The sequence below is a fragment of the Aquila chrysaetos genome, chromosome 3 (assembly GCF_900496995.4).
Source record: "Aquila chrysaetos chrysaetos chromosome 3, bAquChr1.4, whole genome shotgun sequence".
Lineage (NCBI taxonomy): Eukaryota > Metazoa > Chordata > Aves > Accipitriformes > Accipitridae > Aquila > Aquila chrysaetos.
The window spans coordinates 16,016,392-16,035,254 of NC_044006.1; the positions used below are offsets into that span (position 1 = coordinate 16,016,392).

Below are 18,863 nucleotides of genomic sequence, written 5' to 3' on the forward strand. Positions count from 1 at the left end.
TCAACTTTGAACTTCAACAGTGTTAAGAATCTACAAGAAAAGGAGACCAGGATGGTGGTACGCTCTGTGTACCCTGTATGGCTGCACTGTGTCGCGCAGAGGTTGGCCAGAGCCAATGGCTTTCTTCCAAGTGTATGGCCACATTCTGCAAAGCTCAGATTTCTCTGTAAATATGCTCAAATCCCATAGGCTTTGTTACATCTTAGAAGCTACTAAGTACATACTAACCCCTAAGGCCCATAAATGCTTTACAGCACTGGGCCTTTAATAACTTGCATGATTTATGGCTATGATTCACTATGGGATCAGAGCAGCCACATCAGGGTATAATAAAACAAGATATTTCTTCATTATTTATTTTAAAATGGAGGAAACTAATAGGAAACATAATGTGTGCTTTTTAAAATTCTTATTATTTTTCTAGGTTTTCTAGCACAAATTTCTAAACAAGGTTTTCTGGGAAAAATCTGATGATGTGATTGAGGTGGTCAAAAGTGACGGCAGAAGTTCTTCTGCCCTTGGTCATATGACAAACAACAGTGTAAAAGTCGGTGGGGAGAACTCACTCACAGCTTTTGGGAAAATAAACCTTTTGAGAAAAGAATCAGGAAGAAAGAAAAAAAAGACCATCTAAGAGAGTTATGTCTGAGATAGCATTTTTCCACTCAGACAACTGCAATCTTAGGTATTCTGGTATCAGAGGCAAAGTGCTAGAAACAAAAGAATTGTTGTGCAGCTTTAGCAACTTACCTTTGACATGGCAGAAAACCATTGCTGAGATTCGTATCCTTGCATCTCTTCTACATGCAGGTTTTGACCGACTTTGCTTTTCATGACAATGGAATTTTTCCTCCCCAGGATGGAAAGTAAGAACCTCTTCCTAAGCCTATTGCTCTGCTACAGTTTGCTCAGAGCTGCAGATTCTCATATGGTAATTGAAGAGAAGACAGAATGCAACCTATCAAGGAGCAACAAAATTAATCTCTCGGATCTCCCACCCATCTCCATAGTAGGTTAGTAAAATCTGCTATTCGGTGCCAAATTAACGAGATTTGCAGAAAATACAATTGTAGATTAATATGGATTATTTTGATAGCTTACTGCAACATTGCAGTTTCATATGAATGCCTTAGTAGTAGCAGAACTGCAGTGGCAATACAGACACAGCATCTAAGAATGGCAATGTGGCAAACCACAGTTTAGAGTGAAAAAAAAAAAATTTAAAAAAAATCAGACAACTTATTTTAGTTTTACGGATTTCACTTGAGGTCCTATCATACTCCAAGTCTTTTTATATTGCAGAGAAGTGTTTTTTCATTAATATGGGCATTAATCTTCCTTTGAAACTCTAGTGCAAATAGAAAAAGTGAACATTTTCTTTTTTTTAGGATCTGCTCTTGCAGCAGAGAAATCAACAGTTTTCTAAGGTATTAATATAACCTCAATTTACCGGTGTGCCAAATGATCTTTAACCAGGGGAAGAAAAGAGCACTGCAATGGAGAGCTAGAGGTCATCTGTTTACCCAAGACAGGACCGGCTCTGTCCCTACCATTACTGGCAGGCGACCATCTGTCCTGTTAGGGAAGAACCTTGTTAGGGCAATGCTTAACTCTTTTCTTCACAAAATCTTTTCCTAGTGTCTGCCCTAACTCTTTCAATGTAATTTAAGCCAACTTTTTTCTTTCAAGAGACTTAAAGGTATCTGGGGATAATTCGCTGCAGAACATCATTCATAACTGTGTCAATATTTTAATAATTCAAAAAACAAAGCTTCTCTTGTTTAGCTCCTTTCTACAGGCTTTTAGGAGTTTTGCTTAAAGTAGGTACTTTGCTTAAAGTACCTTGTTTCCTGTATTTTCTCTGCAGTCTTGCTCAGGGCAACGTTTCTTTAAGGAGAAACAGTTGCCCTACACATGAATTTCCAATGAAATCTGAACCTCTGACTCCTGAGTTAACTCAAGGTTGTTTAACTGCAAGTTTATTAAAGCTTGTGCTGTTCCGCAGCCCCCCAAGCCATATTATTTCATGGTCCTTGTGATCCTAGATGCCTTCAGTCTCACACTTCCAATAATTTCTTTATTCCAATTAAAATCAGAGATATAAGATCCATTCCCTTCAGCTGATTTCTCTATCTTCTAGCAAAAACGTGCCTATGCCTTAAACGTGGCAGATAGGTTATGTCATGCCGTATTACTTTGCCAACAGACATCCAAGATAGCAAAAATCCCATAATGCTGTCAGGTCCTTTTGCTTTGGATGGTTCTGTGATACCTCGCAAAACCCTTCCTCGCTCTGCCCCATCTGGTTGCCTGCAAGAGACACCTCCTCACACAGGTGAGGAGCACAGCACCCATGTACCCTCACTGCTCCACGGTGAAGCCCAGCTGTGCTGCTTTCCCACTTTATACTCAACAGAGAGATGAAGCAATTAGCCAAGGTAAGGAAAGAAATCCACAGGAGATTAAGGGGCTGGCTCTAAGCAAACAGAATAACCTCCAGCTCACCTTTACACTCGGTCTTCTCCTACATGCGTAGAAACAGAATGAACATTTGACACTGAAAATGCAAGAATAATTCAAAAGGGCAGATCTTGGCATAACACTCACCTCTTCTGTAGTCCGCTTGTCTTGGCTGACTATTCCAAAAAGGAAAATACAGATGCAAAACCTACTGTAACACCGTTGCCCAGGGCTGCACTCACTTTCTTGGGGCACAAGGCATTTCCAGAGGTATCCCCAGGCCTTTTTGCAGCCCACTTGTTCAAAGGTGAGAGGCCGATCTGATCCTCCACTAACCCACACCAAACAAAAATTGCAAAAATACTAAGCAAGTAATAAACCTGAGACAAATCATACCTCTTTTTCTCATTTAAAGGAATCTGACCTAAGTTTTAAAATAATTTATTCTGGAGCTGAAATGGCACATGCTCAAACCTTTCTGGGTTTTCTTTCAGACAACCAGTAGCCACATTTATCTCTATCACTTATTAACTAAAATAATTGAATTACAACTTGATAAACTAAATATAAATTAGACAAAAGCATGCAGTAATGCATGGCGTATAAAGAACATTTGGAAGTCCCTGGCCATGACCTTTCAAATGGGTGGAGAAAGAAGGCTGAGGAGAAAGGGCACTCACTGTTGTTGTTTTGGGGTTCAGGTTAACAGACCAAGGGACCCTCCAGCCCTGCTGATACCTCCCACTGAGAGCAGGAGGATGACAGCAGGTGTCATCATTTTCACTGAAGTGAGCTGGAAATAACATCACCTACCTGACTCCAGCATATTGTGAGACATAACTGGAGGCCCATCATTTTCCTGTGATTTTTGCCAGGCTCTGTGCATTATGCAGCAGCCGGATGAAGAACTGGAGCTGTGCCTTCACGGCACTGGGTGCTGAAACAAGTGGGAAGAGTCGCTAGAGGGAGAGAGACTGCCTTGGAGACAGTCCTGCAGAGGGTGGAAACAGCTCAAAATGGGAGAAAATAATGCAAACAGGGGAAAGCAGCTGGAAAAAGCAGCCAGACAGAAGCAGGAGAGGCAGGCACAAGGGTGGCTCCTCCAGCACTGCCCTGCTAACCTCTGCCTGCAGCCCCATCAAACCCCCTGCGACACTCAGGGTTGAGAGGATGAAGCCACGCATGGTAATATTTATTATAACAACACTGTCATGGCAAAAGGCTGACAGGCTGGTCTTTCCCATCACCGCCACAGAAACAATTAATTTTGAGCAAATATTAAGAGAGTGTTTAAATAACCACAGCCTTCTCTGCCCTCCCCTCCTGATACAGTCAATTTCTTTACAATTTATCAGTTATAATTTGTCATGCTGATATACATAATCTATTTCTGTATAAGCTAGCAGAATAATTTCTTGTCAGCTTGGCTGAAACATTTTGGATAGTGCTTCCTGTCTCAGTGACATTTTCTTAAACCAAGTCCTGTTCCTTCTGGTTGGCCACACATAACAGAGATGAAGGCACTCATGTTACACCTCAGTTTTAAAATGTTGCTGTAGTCATACTTGAATAATACAACTCATTTGCAATCAGCTGTTTACACACCTATCAATCAACCACAGTGCTCATGGTATCAAAAGATGTTATGTCTGGCTCAAATTCAGTAACATCCAAGGCTAGAGTTGAATCACATCTTAAAAGATAAGCAGAGCATTTGCTAGCATCAACTAGTAAAACATGCAATTGTCTAATTAATACATGCTTTTTACAGAACTTCAAATTGCAGTTGTATCAGCAGGGGTTAGAGGTGTGTGTTATCAGTATTTTCCCAAGCCTGTATTACATTTTCCCATATTGCCACAGATGAGACTTGTAAGGAGCTGGTCAGTTGGGCAGCTGTTGAAAACACCGTAGGCAGAGCATGAGGAATATGAGATTAGAGGCCAGTTGAGAAAAGGGGGTGTTTTACCCAACCCAGAAGAGCTACAGAAGAGACAATTACAGCACTCACCTGTCAAAAAAAGCATCTCTACATTTCCCTCTCATCTGCCCACTGGGCATCATTTTCTTCTTTACTGAATTCCCTGGAGTAATTAAAGAGCATTTACATCATGCCAATGTTTAAATTTCTGTTTAATGACATCATATACCTTTTAACTGAATGTTATTGAAACATCTTATAAGCAAAGCAATCCAGACAATTCTGTACAATTGTATTATAGAAAGGTCAATTAATGTAGAATTAAATGGCTTGCAAGCATCTTGGTTACCATCAGAAAGTTTCAAAGGGCAGCATAACAAAGCCAACATAACTTGACAGCTGGAACTGGATTTAAACCACTAATCCTAGTTAGTGCAATACCTTTTTTAAGACGTGCTCTTATTAAGTGACAATAACTTTACATGCCTGAAGTATAGTTTTTCCTCCCACTGTTTCTTAGACATGTATAACCCTAACTATGATGATGCAAGGATAATAAATGAAACCCCCAAAACAGCCCAAAATGTGTATTCTTCATTCTGTAATTCTGTAAATCCTGGCAATTATTAAATATTCAAAAAGATACGGATCACAAATACTGGAATAGACAAGGAGCCACCATTCATCAGTGGGCGTACGTAAATTTTTTATCCCAATCATTCATTACATACAGGTAGTGCTTATTACAAACCTCACACACACAGAATAAAGGTATCAAAAATACTGTAAAAGATTAGTGAGCTGGGAAGTGTCTCACACTTTAACAGTTTTGCTGTGTTAGATCCCAAGACAAGTCTTAGTCATGGAGTTTATATATAGTAATAAATAGCATTAGAGCTGATAGATAATAATAATAACAACTGCAGTAAATGCTATTAGTCCTCAACGGGTAACATGAGGAGGTTCACAAATACTAGTGATTTGATCTAAAGAAAAAGAAAAGTTACATCAGGCATAGTCTGAACACCCCCGCCCCTAAATTTACCAGATCCAAGATTCAACTCTACAAATATTCACAAACCTTTCAAAGCTACAGGCACATTAATGAAACACCTTTGCAAGTAACGTTTTATGAAACAAGATGGTAGGTGAAAAAGGAACAAAGAACTGAAGAATGAAAGGTGGCATCATATAGATGAAGAGTTTATGCCAAATCAGCAAAGAGTTTTTTGCTTGTGAACACCAATGTACACTTGTTAATTCCTGCCAAAATTATGCAGGTAACACCACTTTTTGACAGAAAAAAATATGGAATTCTAAAGGTTTTTCCTATTTTTGTTCATGTGACTAATGTGCGTAAGTACCCCCACCTTTTACACAGACCTTTCATTTTATTTCTCTGAAATTATTTTCCTTGTTTGCATCTGACGAAACAATGTGTAAAAAAAGCTATCCTAAAATACAAATGTCAGTGCTCTTCTGCTTCACACGAGCAACAGTGATGGCATGAGTTCAGATACACTATGTGTAAGTGAGGATGGCTCCTTGAGATGAACGTCTTCACTGCAAAACATGCAGTGATGAGATGGCGAGGCAGGTTATCTGCCTTCTCTCTCACAAAAATATTAGTAAGCATCTCAATGAAATAACATGCACTGTTATTTAACTTAATGCTTGATTTAATATTATGTTGTGCTATTCTCTTTGAAGATTTAACTAGAAGATCCCAGAAAGTCAGCAGGAAAGAGGCAGAGAACAGGAAATCTTCCAAGGTAGGTGGCTGTTCAGAAGCACCATTGAATTAGAACAGTTTATTACTTCTATAGCTTTCCTCAGTGCATTCATTTGCAAGGCTTTTACAGCCATTCGCCAATTTAAATAATTTACATACAGTTTGAAGCTCTAAATACTGTAAAACAGATGCGAAACATTAATGGGGGAAAGAAAACTATGTGATCTTAGATTAGTTAGAGGTTATTGTTTGGGTTTGGGGGGTCTTGTTGGTTTTGATTTTGCTTTTGTCTTTTACACTCCTCTCTTACACAAAAGGTACTTTAACCTTGAGCTGGTTTAAGTATTTGTAATATGATTTAGGCATCCACCATAAAGAGGTATCATTCCCAGTCATACCACGTGGGTTAACTGTACCGGCTCTGCAGCCCAGGGGCACAAATTCACTATCTGCTGATTTTTCACTGCAGGTGCCAAAAAAATTAAAGTGGAGGCACACAAAGAAGTTGGTATTTGGTTGAAAACATTAACTAGTAATTTTATCAGGTCAGTAGAGTCAGATTGATAGATTTCCTTAATGTGATGTTACCCATAGGTCTCAAATGTGAAGTATTACATGAGCTGGACTCCTATATTTTAAAGATTGTCTAGAAGAGTAGAAAATAGCATTTTTACTTTACTTTTAATATGTCATTTATAGCCAAACCAGTCATTGCTGGAACCAGAAACATTTAGAGCTCCTTCTTTTCCTGTTTTGTGTGGTTAACCTTCCTTGAAACACTTCCTAAATTTCCAGGATGACCTAGGTTGAACGGGGGCTCAGGCCATCATTTAGTTCCACCTTCAGCTCAAAGCAGGACATTCTTGTGATCAAACTTTTGTCAAAATATTTTGGCTTAAAAGCTCCTAAGGCACTTAGAGACCACAGAACATTTTACCTTAAAATTGAAACTCCTGAGAAACTACCAAGCTAAAAAAGTGCGTAGGGTGCCTGTAGCTGGAGGGCTCCTGAGATCTCTCCCAGGTCCCAGGCACATGCTGATCAACCCAAAGTTTTCCACCTTTCCAAATCACAGACAGAGAAGCACCACTCCTTAGGTAGGCTGAAAGGTCTTTTTCAGCTCACTTACCTGCGTCTGCAGTTAAGGATTCCCACACACAAATCTGATGCACAAAGGATTACTGAGCTCCAAAGGCAGCTTGACAAACAAATCATGCAAGGTGGAGCACTGCCAAGTCACCTCCTCTCTCTCCCAGCCTCGCAGCTCAGGGAACAAAGCGGGTACCGCCCCCCCAGGTTGACAGGGCAGTTTCACTCTTTCATTTGAAAAGTTTGTGGATCCAAGAGCAATTCCTTACTTTGTTTTACTGGTAATGTCATTGTCTTTGCAGATTCTTGCGTCCCTTTCTTTGCTGCCGCCACATTCTTCCCTACAGAGCATTTTCCAACACTCTATCCAGTCATTTTTCTAATTGCTCAAAATATGGAGTTCACGAGGTTTACCGTTTTGCTTGGTAGGTTGGTCTCAAGCCAGCATTTCCCATGATCCAGTCCTACCACATCTCTGTATTTCTGCTAATATAGGTCTCACTGCTAGCAACTGCCTACTCATCTCAAGCCAGAAGCTCCCACGGTTCATGTTCTTTGCACCTGTGCTTTATTCTGACCCATACTCATTTTCCGCTTATATGAATTTTCATCTTTTTTCTTCTAGAAAAATGCTCAACCAAAGACACCTCCGAAACCAAGGCCTACACCAGCTGCTGACTGTGTGCCAAACTTCAAAACCTGCAAACCACAGTTGAATTCATGTTGTAACTACTGTGCTTTGTGCAAATGCCGAATTTTTCAGACAATCTGCCAATGTCTAATGTTAAACCCAAAGTGCTAAGCCAAACTGGGAACACAATAAGGCTTCTGTCTTTCATTAGCTTCTCAGGTGTGTATTTCAAACTGCCCCAGGTGTATAGCAATCAAAGTGGAGAGCTTCGAAGCTGACAACTTAGACTTGCCCCTCTAAAAATTAAATCGACAATGGGTTGGGTTTTTTTTCATAGGGTTAATGCCATCATAAACAGGATGTTTTTTTCAGGGAGCAGACAACCAGGGAGATTGATGTTGAACAGGTATTTTTAGCAAAACTGACCTGTGTTTTAAGAGGAGTTCTGCATTCTCATTTGTTTGGGGGTTGTTTGGGGTTTTTTTGAAGGCTCATATTAACCAGAGTTAATATGCAATATCGTCTAACTGGCACCACAAAACCTGCACCAATGGCATGCAAATGGCCATGCTAAAACAGGACTCGTTAATCCGGTGAGGGACCAAAGCTTGGGTTTGCCCATAAGGACAGCACAGCACAGCACCAGCTTCCAGCACAGCCAAAGTATCATGCTGAAAATGCAGGTTTCAGGGTTAACTCCCTTTTCACACATTCAGTAAAAACCAGGATGAGAATTTATATAGGTTATTCTACCTGAAAAGACAGACCAAAAACAAAAAGGCAATTTTTTAATCATCCCCAGACAGGCATCAGTACATGTCCCTCCAGTGTTTTTAGTCATTCTACCAGTAACCAGTATCTCCAAGGTGTATAATATACCTGTATATTTGAACCCTGAACGTATCTGTGCCTCATGACTTAAAAATCAGAATTTTTTCCCCAGCCTTATCCATAGGAATAGAGTCCTCAGCCCTTTTTCTGCTGCCAAGCACACAGTGCATGTAGAGCCCAAAAGCAGGAACACGTATCCAGGACTTTGAGGAAGGAAAGATCAGCAAAACATGAATGTGTATCCCACATGTACATCTTGAAGAAAACCATTACAAGCAATCAATCTCTCTTTCTTTGCCCATTCTTACTATGGGCAACTCCGAGCACCTACCCCAAGCATAAATTTAGGTGGCAATCTCCATGTGCTGCATGCAACCAGTGACCGCAGGAAAAAAAAAGATAAAATTATCAAATGCTGTATCAACCCTTAAAGGCTCAGGAACAGCTCTGAAGGTATGGATGAAGCTCAAGGCAGCAGCAAACAGGTGTTTAGAAGACATCTTTCTCCTGTTCTTGAAGCTCTTTGCCTTAACCTTGAGCTATCAAAGATGGCACAGGAGGAAACCCCTTCTTGGTTAAACTACCAGGAAATATATGGTAGGTCACAGGAGAGCAAGGAGGGAGCTGACCCAGAAGCTGTCCCCTACTTTGAAGACTATTCATCTGCCAGACTTCAGCTCTTGCTTTTTACCTCCTCTGGTTCTGTATCTACAACGTTCCTCTCCCCCACTCCTGGACACTCTCTTTTCTTCCGTGGGCCTTTCTTGATTTTAGTATTTTCCCTTCATGCCACTGCTACTGCCAGTCACCATAGGAGCCACATGCATTCCCAAGGCTAAAACCACATCTTCCATGTTCACTCCACCTGCCTGCTAGATGACTGCACCAGTGTCCCCACCAATGCTCTTTAGCTTTCACAATCAGATATTTTCTAACCATGAATTTCTAATCCCAATCCTGAATTTTCTAATGCTCTGTGCAGATCTAATTGAGAGGAAATTTCTTTACTGATTTATTTCTAAGCACAGCCGAGGCATACAAAAGTCTTCCAGGCAGGCAAAGATGATACAGACGACACTCTAAAGGGACTCAAGCCCTATGAACTTTTTTTTCTTCTAATAATCAATCCAAAATCCAAAGCTCAAAACACAGGTCAGATGTTGACAGAAATGTTTGTTCATCTTAGAGGTTATATATAGATAAGAGAGATTAATCTAAGAGAGAGCCCAAATGATGGCAGGATGTCATTGTGTTCCTTATCTTACATCAGCTGTCATATAAGATGCAAGCTTGAATTCTTTTAAATGTACGTAAGTATATCTTTTAATCAGATATCCTGGCTCAGTAGTCTGTAAGCCATTCAGCTACGATAAAAAGAGGAGGAGAAGGAAGAATGATACATTATAATAGGCTTAGAAAACAGAATTTGGCCCCTTCTTTTACTAGGTAAAGATTTAGGTTCCCGTTGTTTCAAAGTTCTCATAACTGTAAGAAATTGTCCTTCGTTGATACTAAAATCGTATCAATAATCACACAACAACTTCTCATGTTGAAACAGTATCATTTTCTTACCGGAATGTCCAGCTGGTCAGAAAAATTATATTTTACCAGGGTGGAGAGGAGCAGGAGGAGAGGAAAGGGAAAGAAGGAGAGCCAGAAATCAAACAAACAGCTGTTCTCTAGACAGCAGCTCCCACTCCAGCTTTGCAGAATTGCAGAACATTTGAGGCTGGCAGGGACACCTGGAAGTCATCTGGTCCAACCCGCTGCTCAAGCAGGGCCACCTAGAGCTGGTTGCCCAGGACCATGTCCAGACAGCTTTTGAATATCTCCAAGGAGGGACACTCCACAACCACCCTGGGCAACCTGTGCCAGCGCTTGGTCACCCTCGCCATAAAAAAAAAAAAAAAAAAAAAAAAAAAAAAAAAGTGTTTCCTGATGTTCGACTCTCTCCAGTATGTCCATACCTCTCCTGTACTGGGGAGCCACGAACTGGACACAGTACTCCAGCTGCAGCCTTACCAGTGCTGAGCAGAGGGGAAGGATCACCTCCTCGACCTGCTGTGATACTCCTCCTAACGCAGCCCAGGACACCATTTGCCACCTTTGCCAGAAGGGCACGCTGCTGGCTCATGTTCAACTCGGTGTTCACCAGGACCCCCAGGTACTTTTCCACAAAGCTGCTTTCCAGCTGGGTGGGCCCCAGTGAATATTCACGTATGGAGTTGTTCCTCCCCAGGTCCCAGACTTTGCGCTTCTCCTTGTTGAACTGCGTGAGGCTCCCAACAGACCATTTCTCCAGCCTGGCAAGGTCCCTCTGGACGGCAGCATGACCCTCTCACACGTCAGTCAGTCCTCCCAGTTTTGTCATACACAGACTTGCTGAGGGTACGCTCTGCCCCATCATCCAGATCATGAATGAAGATGGAAATGGAAAGCACAGAGACCCACAATGAGAAGCCAGAGACACGGAAGCTAAACCAGCAAAGTACAGGATGGAGCATGTATGCAATGAAGGAAAAGGAAAGATCCTTTCATATGAGAATGAGGGATTTGTTTTTCAACACATACGCACATACTTTTTAATATAGCATTTATACGTAGTGCATTTTGACAAATTTGATTTATTAATAAGCCTTTTTTGTAACTGGAATCGATTAGAAAGAGGTTATGCTTTCTTTGCCATTCATCTATCACACCAAAGAATATATATAATCAAGGACCCTGAAATTGTTATTAGCCTTAGTCACTTTTCTGGGTAAAGATCCTGTTGCATGAGGTATTGATAGGATACAGAAATCAGTAAAACGTGTACACCTAATATTTGCTTCCTGTATTTAGTTTGAACAGATACTTATATTGAGGAATTGCTTCTAAGTGTAAAAGTTCCCTAAGGGACCTATCTGAAATGTCACCAGCACACAGATGATAGAACACATGCATGACAAAGATGGAGTGTTTAACTTTAGTTGTCACATACCAAAATGTCTCCACTGAAAATTTATTGGAATTCAAGCTTAAAGACAGACCCAGTAATGCTCCATGACAGAGTCATTTTGCTCCTAGAGACTAATGGAAATTTCACCCTAATTACAGCTTAGTAGGATTAAGCACCAATAAATCACTATTAGCTTTTCCAAATATTGCCTATCTTGTGTGAATTTAAAACAGACACTGTATTTTCCTGTCCAATGTCCTGACTTGATTGCTTATTGTCCCACTCAAAGACCATAAAATCCAGGTTTATCCTGATGGATAAAACAAATGGTAGAATCAACATCTTAATGACTACACCAAATTAGCTCTAAACACCTCCTAATTTTCCAAGCTAATTACTGAAACTGTCTAGGAGACCCCAGAAGGAAAACAAACAACTCCCCATGTCAGTCTTTAGGATCTTGTCACAGAAGGAAAGATTTGATGGAAGGTAGAACAACTTTTTCCAAGTTCTATAGACAAGTCAACAGTATCTATGATGCTGCTTTGGCTGAGAGTGATGAAAGATTCAATAAAGTCCCTTTGAGATTCAGAGATAGGGCTAACCTCATGATGCAATGAATTATAGGAGAACCAGCTGGAGATTTGTATAACCAAACTGAGGAGCCAAGGAAGAACTTGTACATGCCATGCCCAAAGTTGACTCTGTGGGAGTTCTATTTTACAGTGCCAAAATTACATCATCCTAGTCCTACTGCAAACATGCTTCTCGGAGTATTGTGCAACATGCTACTGAGGTCACTCACTGTCTGGGTGTAGACATTAAATAACATCCAAGGCAAATGCAAAAAAGCATTAAATCATAACATTTTTCATCAAAGCATTTCAAGCTGAATTAGACCATTCTACAGCCACAAGTTAATCTATAAACATACTAAATAGACTAATTCAGCATTTGTTTGCATCCAGCATCCTATTTAACTCAGAGAGACATGACTCTGAGTTGCAGAATCAGGGCTGAAAAAGAAAATAATTAAAAATGGACTCCCTTAACAAATGCATGAGCACTTCACATTTTTTTCTGTCTACTTCTGAGCTCTGAACTGTTGCCCTTCTGGACAGCCTGCTCCACACAGTGATCTCCAACATACAGAAGGAAACACATGGGATGGCCTGCCATGGTTACTGCACTGCAAAATCCCACTGTAATACCTGGAACAGATTGGTCACAGACACTTAATTTCCAAAACTGAAAATGCACAGCAAACAGCTACTCATTTCTAAAGAGAAACATAATCTTAGATTTTTCTAGTACATTTAATACTTGAAAAGAAATAATTGCTTCCCGTGTCAGATGCAAACCACCTCAACCACTGCATGCTTTTCTTACTGTGGGGATGAGACAAAATCCCATGTCACTTTTGATGGGCACCCCACCAAAGGCAACGAGTGAAGTCCCCCAGTCTGCTGAAGGCTACAGTTAGTAAGTCACAACATAGTCATCATAATGCAACTGAGGCCATCACAGGTGGGCCCACACATAGTGCTGAATCTTGGCCCTTCGTAAGCGGTTCTTTCATCTCTGTTCATACGATCTCCACTCTGAGCTGTTTCAGCTTTCATTTTGCCTGTATCTAGACTCCACAAGGTATTTTTCAATGGCATCATCAGCTCCCACCAATGCAGGCATAGCACAAAGCATGGGAACATGCACAATAGACCCACAATGCATTTCCCCACTTAATAGCTCCTTAAGCCTGTAAAATAGAAGCAAAACCTTGTGGCTCCTCACCCAAGTTAGTTACACAGCCAGATACAGGACCTGTTACAACATCCCAGTACACATAACACACGTAATGCCATTCTTGAACGCAACAAAAAAGACAACGCCAGATCCAGATTAGAGATCCTGAGATGTTCTGCTGATAACTTATCTAACATGCTTTACCAATGCTCCCAATTTCTTCAGATCCAACAACATATTGAGGATCCTGAAGTCAGCAGAAGCTTGCAGTTGTTGTTGATTAGCTATTTCCAGTACATTGAACAACAGCGAGAGAAGTTTTTTACCTAGAGAAGATTTGGTGGAATTTTCTTCCCCTTCCCCAGCAAATTACCCTGATCTGGGGGCCAAGTCATCCAAATACAAGTCTGGCATGCCAGACTAGCTTAGGCTTTTCTGGTCAACACAGATAGTTCCTGCTTCTTGCTCAGTTGTATTTGAAGGAACTAAGAAGAGGGATATGAAAATTTGCCCGTTTTATTTCCCCCCATTGGTAACTAACTTTCACAAAAGGACCAGTTAAGCAGCATAAGCGCCCAGTGCCATCTTAGACACATCAGGAACACCCATGCAAGGCTGGCAGATGTGACATGGGACCTATAGAAGACCTTCCCCATCTGGAGCAGCAGCACACCACCAGAGACACACTAGGCTGCCTGAAAGAGCACTCACTCACTCTCAAAGTGCCCTTCTTAAATTTGTGGTGCCTGCAGATTACTTTCAGAGGTAATACAAAGATTTTATTGGCAAATTTCTCAGATGATATGCAGCTGGCCAACATATGGCTGTCTCCCACCTCTCCCAGAAGAAAAAGGAAGCTTGAGTAATTTCTGCAAGCTTTTTCAGTGAAATGAAAAAAATATTACAATTGCTGCATGGCATGTGCACACGTATTTCTATCCAGGAAATCCTTTAAGATGAAATCCTGGCCTGAAATATGGGGCCCCTAAAATGTCTGTAATAGTGTCATAACACAGTTCACATGTGGCATTCATTTAATACATATAAAGGCAGGAAAAGACAAAAATATACCTTCCCTAGTGATCTAGTTCAGGCCCCTTTGAATCAGTGGAAATCTTCTATTCACTTTAATATATACCTTCATCACTCACGCTCTACCATCAGGTGGATTTAGCTAATAACAGTGTTCTTGTGGTACCCTTGCTATTTTTGGCAGTTTCCTCAGCTAAAATGTCATTCATGATCTCATACAGGCTTCCCTTCAATCTGCACAGCTGCCTCAAATAGGTAAACAACAGTATTATACAACTTACAACAGTAATAGCCAGACATCAATCATGAGACTATACAGTCTCACTCTTCCTTGTGTTCCATAACAAACAAGTGTGGCATTTTAAAAAAAAAAAAATTAAATTTATTAAAGGTTAATGGTCTTTCACCTATTTGTGAAAGTCAGCAATTCTTTAAGTCTTCTGGAATGGCAATGGGAGCAGATGCATGTAAAGTAATTCAACAGCCAGGGGTGCCTCACTCTGAAAAGGCCTCAGAAATATCTGGCAGAGCCAGACCACTTTAAGCTCAAAGATTTTAGTATTTAAAAGACCTCCTTGCTATAAAGCTGTGATTCAATTCATAATAATTTCTCCTTTTGGGAAGCAAGTATTTACAGCACTAAATGAGCATACCAGATGGTTTACTTCCCTTTATTCTCTTCAACTTGTTTAAAATCCCTCCATCACTACTGCTTTCTTCTAAGTGCAAGGGTTTGGGCAGAGTTGTTGTTCTTTTTCTATAAAATGGCATCTCAGTGGCAGGTCAGACAATATCACGGGCAAAGGCTTTCACTGCCAAAAAGGGTCAAAACGAGTTTGCATCCAGTTGTTAATAAAATATACATAGGAAGTAAGTTTTAGAAGTGAGGAAAAACAGGACCACCAAATGTTTGTACTGAGTGGAAATCAAGTTAATAATGCAAAGCAGATGCCTACAATAAGCACTGGCTCAAAACAAAAACTGTGTTAGCCTGATTACTAAGCATTTAATGTGCTTCCAATATCTGCAATATTGCAACTAAGATGCTGTTCAGTTTACTTCTAAAATGCTGCTGTTCCATCAGGGAAAAGGAACATGTCTATGAATGTGGCCCATTTAATATTCCCTTACGGAAATGATTTCCCAGTTGATGAAACCAAAACCAGAGTGCTACAGAAAAGTAACAGGTTTGCTGAAAAGTGTCTCTGGACTCTACAGATTGAACAAGAAAGAAAAACTTTGCTATAGACTTTCTAAATATCCTAAAGTTTAATCTCTCTGCTACAGAATTTCAGGGAATTAGACAAGCAGAAGGGATGTCAGTCCCCATCCAATTCAAAAGGATGCTGCAGAACCTTAAACCCTTTTTGTTTTCATCTTATTAACTTCTAGAAGTATTTTTCCACAGGACTTTTTTCCTTCTGTCTTTTATTTGGTTTTGCTTTTTCTAAGTTGGCATGCAAACCACAAGCACTCATGAAGGGTTAGTGATTTTAAAAAAAGGAAAAAAAAAAAACTTAATTGTAATTCACACTTCTTATAGTTGTGCAAAGTTGTCCAGTGGCAAACAATGCTACTGCAAAAACTACTGGGACTTTACAATGTACATTTACTACACTTGATTTATCTTAACCAAAAAGCCCTAAAGGCTAAAAACCACAATTAGCTTCTGCAAAACTTTGTATCATCTTCAAGAAGAACCACTGCTGTGAAAACAAGCTCAGTTATGAATCACAGAGTCATCAGTACAACATTCATTTACCCGTTCTTTGTGGATCACTATAAGCAGAGAACGTTTCCTAAGGCTATCTGTACACCTCCATCAATCTCCACAGACCATCTAGCCATGGAAAAAAAATAAAGAGCAGGACCTAGCAAGACTGTATTGCAAATCAGTTGCTTTTTTTAAAAATCACAGAGACTAGTGTATCTAGTCTAGACTAGAGAAAAACGTACAGCCTGTACTCTCTTATCACTTCTGACTCAACAGTGGAGGGAAAACAGGGGCAAGAGTTGCCATATTTAAAAGAGAATAGTATTTTCACTGCTAACAATAAGGAAAGCATTAACAGAAAATTAATCTGAAAGACATTTGAGGAAATATGTGATTACTCTTCTTGGCCAAATCAGAGACCTGTATGAAGACAATCCTTCATCATTAATTTCATTTTACCACCAGGTTCAATCATTTTTGCAGGGGCAGACTGCCCAAGATGACAGTGCTCATTACCATCCTGGGACAGCCTAACCACGCTAAAGGGCTGGTAGAAACTAATGAAGATGTTAAAAAACAAACTGAAATTGGACATAGCATTAAACAAGAACTTGTCCCAGTGTGGTAACCAGATCTGGTTTAGTACTACTTTATTACTGGGGGGGGGGGGGGGATGTTCCTGATCTAATTAAAAATCCCTGTTGAATTAATAGCTAGGAATAGCTAAATTTGAGGAACAGCTATTAACTAGAGTGGATTTAGGCATCTCCCAGTTCTCAGCCAGTGGTTGCCAGGTATTTTGGGGGTGCAGGGGGAAGCTGTAAATCCAAGTCAATTCCTATTTTCTGAAAAAAGAGCACACACCACCTCTCCACATTCCTCTGACATACTGTACACACTTTCCTAAACTGGACCTCATTTATGCAGTTGCAAATCTCACTTTTATTTTTGCCTTTCAAAATGAGCCTGCAAACAAGATCGGGGAAAGAGGCTGATGAACTGGAAGGCAGGGCTGCTCCAAGACTTAGTACATTTGCTCAGCCTGGTTGAGGACATGAGCCCAACAAACACCGCAGTCGAGCAGCACTCCTCACTGCTCCAGTACAGCCTCCTCACAGTACCTTTCACAGAGAACATGTGCAAGCGTACAGTTAAGTGCATCACCCTGCTTGCCTGTACAGCAGACCTGTTGAGTTTCACAAATTTGAGTATGAAACTTGCATTTGTTCCCACTTCACACTCTCATTCCTGCCTGTGCAAAGTTCTCTATATTTGCAATATGGTGCCATGACCCATCTCCCCCTCTCTGGGATCCTGTGTCAGATCCAGAAATCCCACAGCTCACATCTCACCCCATCTATGTGAGATCTGCTATGCACTGTCATGCAAGTGAGAAAAGCTGTAGTCTGTTGCTGTCATATGACTCAGCACATGCCAGATGTGGGATGCCACATGAGCTGAGACATGGGGTTTCAGTGCTAGGGAGGGGATACTCCCGAGCCTTGATACCTGGGCTCTCTTCAGTGCTATTCTTCATTCAACAGCTCCTGCTAAAACCATTGTAAGGTAATCACAGGGGGACTGACAACTCATATTCAGGGAATCAAGATGCTCAAACTCAAGTTAGACTGAATACTGAATTAAATGCATGTAGATTAAAAACAAACAAACAAAAAGAGAAAACCGCTAAAAAATTGGTTGTAAATGATATAGTGGAACTGTCAGTGACAGATGTGCTCTTGCCAATAAAAAGCAAGTAAGCAATAAGGCTGAATGATTTCATAGAATCATTTACTGTGGAAAAGACACTTAAAATCATGAAGGCCAACCATAAACCTAACACTGCCAAGTCTACCACTAAACCATGTCCCTAAGCACCACATCTACACATCTTTTAAATACCTCCAGGGATGGTGACTCAACCACTTCCCTGGGCAGCCTGTTCCAATGCTTGACAACTCTTTCAGTGAACTAATTTTTCCTAATATCCAATCTAACCCTCCCCTGGCACAACTTCAGGCCATTTCCTCTTGTCCTATCACTTGTTACTTGGGAGCAGAGACCAACCCCCACCTCGCTACAACCTCCTTTCAGGTAGTTATAGAGAGCAACAAGGTCTCCCCTCATCCTCCTTTTCTCCAGACTAAACAACCCCAGTTCCCTCAGCTGCTCCTCATAAGACTTGTGCTCTAGACCCTTCACCAGCTTCATCACTCTTCAGACACGCTCCAGCACCTCAGTGTCTTTCTTGTAGTGAGGGGCCCAAAACTGAACACAGTATTCGAGGTGCAGCCCCACCAGTGCCGAGTACAGGGGACAATCACTGCCCTAGTCCTGCTGGCCACACTATTTCTGATACAAGCCAGGATTCTATTGGCCTTCTTGGCCACCTGAGCACACTTTTCCTTTAATACAGATTGGACACCTGTTGAGAAATTAGCAGGGAGTCAAGACATGACACTACAATACACATTTTTTTAAAGGAAATCAGCTGCTACAGCAAAGGTCATGTTTCAAAGTCTTCCATCCATTCTGGAAAGCTTCTGAAACTGAAGTGAAATCTGCATATTTTACTGTAAAGGTTATTCAAAATTGTCCTGCAAGATTCAGCCCTTCAAATATTTAAATAACCTGAGGAGCAGCTTTTCCCAGCACTGACTTTTGCATTGAGGAAACCCCATGCAGATACATTAAATATTTTCAGTACTTAAGGACCACACAAAGTAAACAAATCCATGGCAAAACCAAAAGCATCTCACCATACAAAACAAG

The 18,863-nt window shown here is 40.7% G+C and overlaps 1 protein-coding gene across 9 annotated transcripts in view; it reads left to right on the forward strand.

The window, feature by feature from the left end:
• LOC115339125 (agouti signaling protein) overlaps positions 1-8,018 on the forward strand; it is a 36,026-nt gene extending 28,008 nt beyond the window's left edge. For 6 of the 9 annotated variants that reach the window (XM_030008632.1, XM_030008629.1, XM_030008633.1 and 3 more), the window contains 3 exons: positions 859-1,013; positions 6,092-6,153; positions 7,828-8,018. In XM_030008632.1, the coding sequence (XP_029864492.1) occupies positions 860-1,013; positions 6,092-6,153; positions 7,828-8,004 (393 nt within the window). In that variant the 5' untranslated portion in view covers position 859 and the 3' untranslated portion in view covers positions 8,005-8,018. Of the gene's footprint in view, positions 1-98; positions 1,014-6,091; positions 6,154-7,827 lie in introns of those variants that run through there. The other 3 variants (XM_030008628.1, XM_030008626.1, XM_030008627.2) reach the window with 2 other exon arrangements.
• Positions 8,019-18,863: the final 10,845 nt, after the last annotated feature.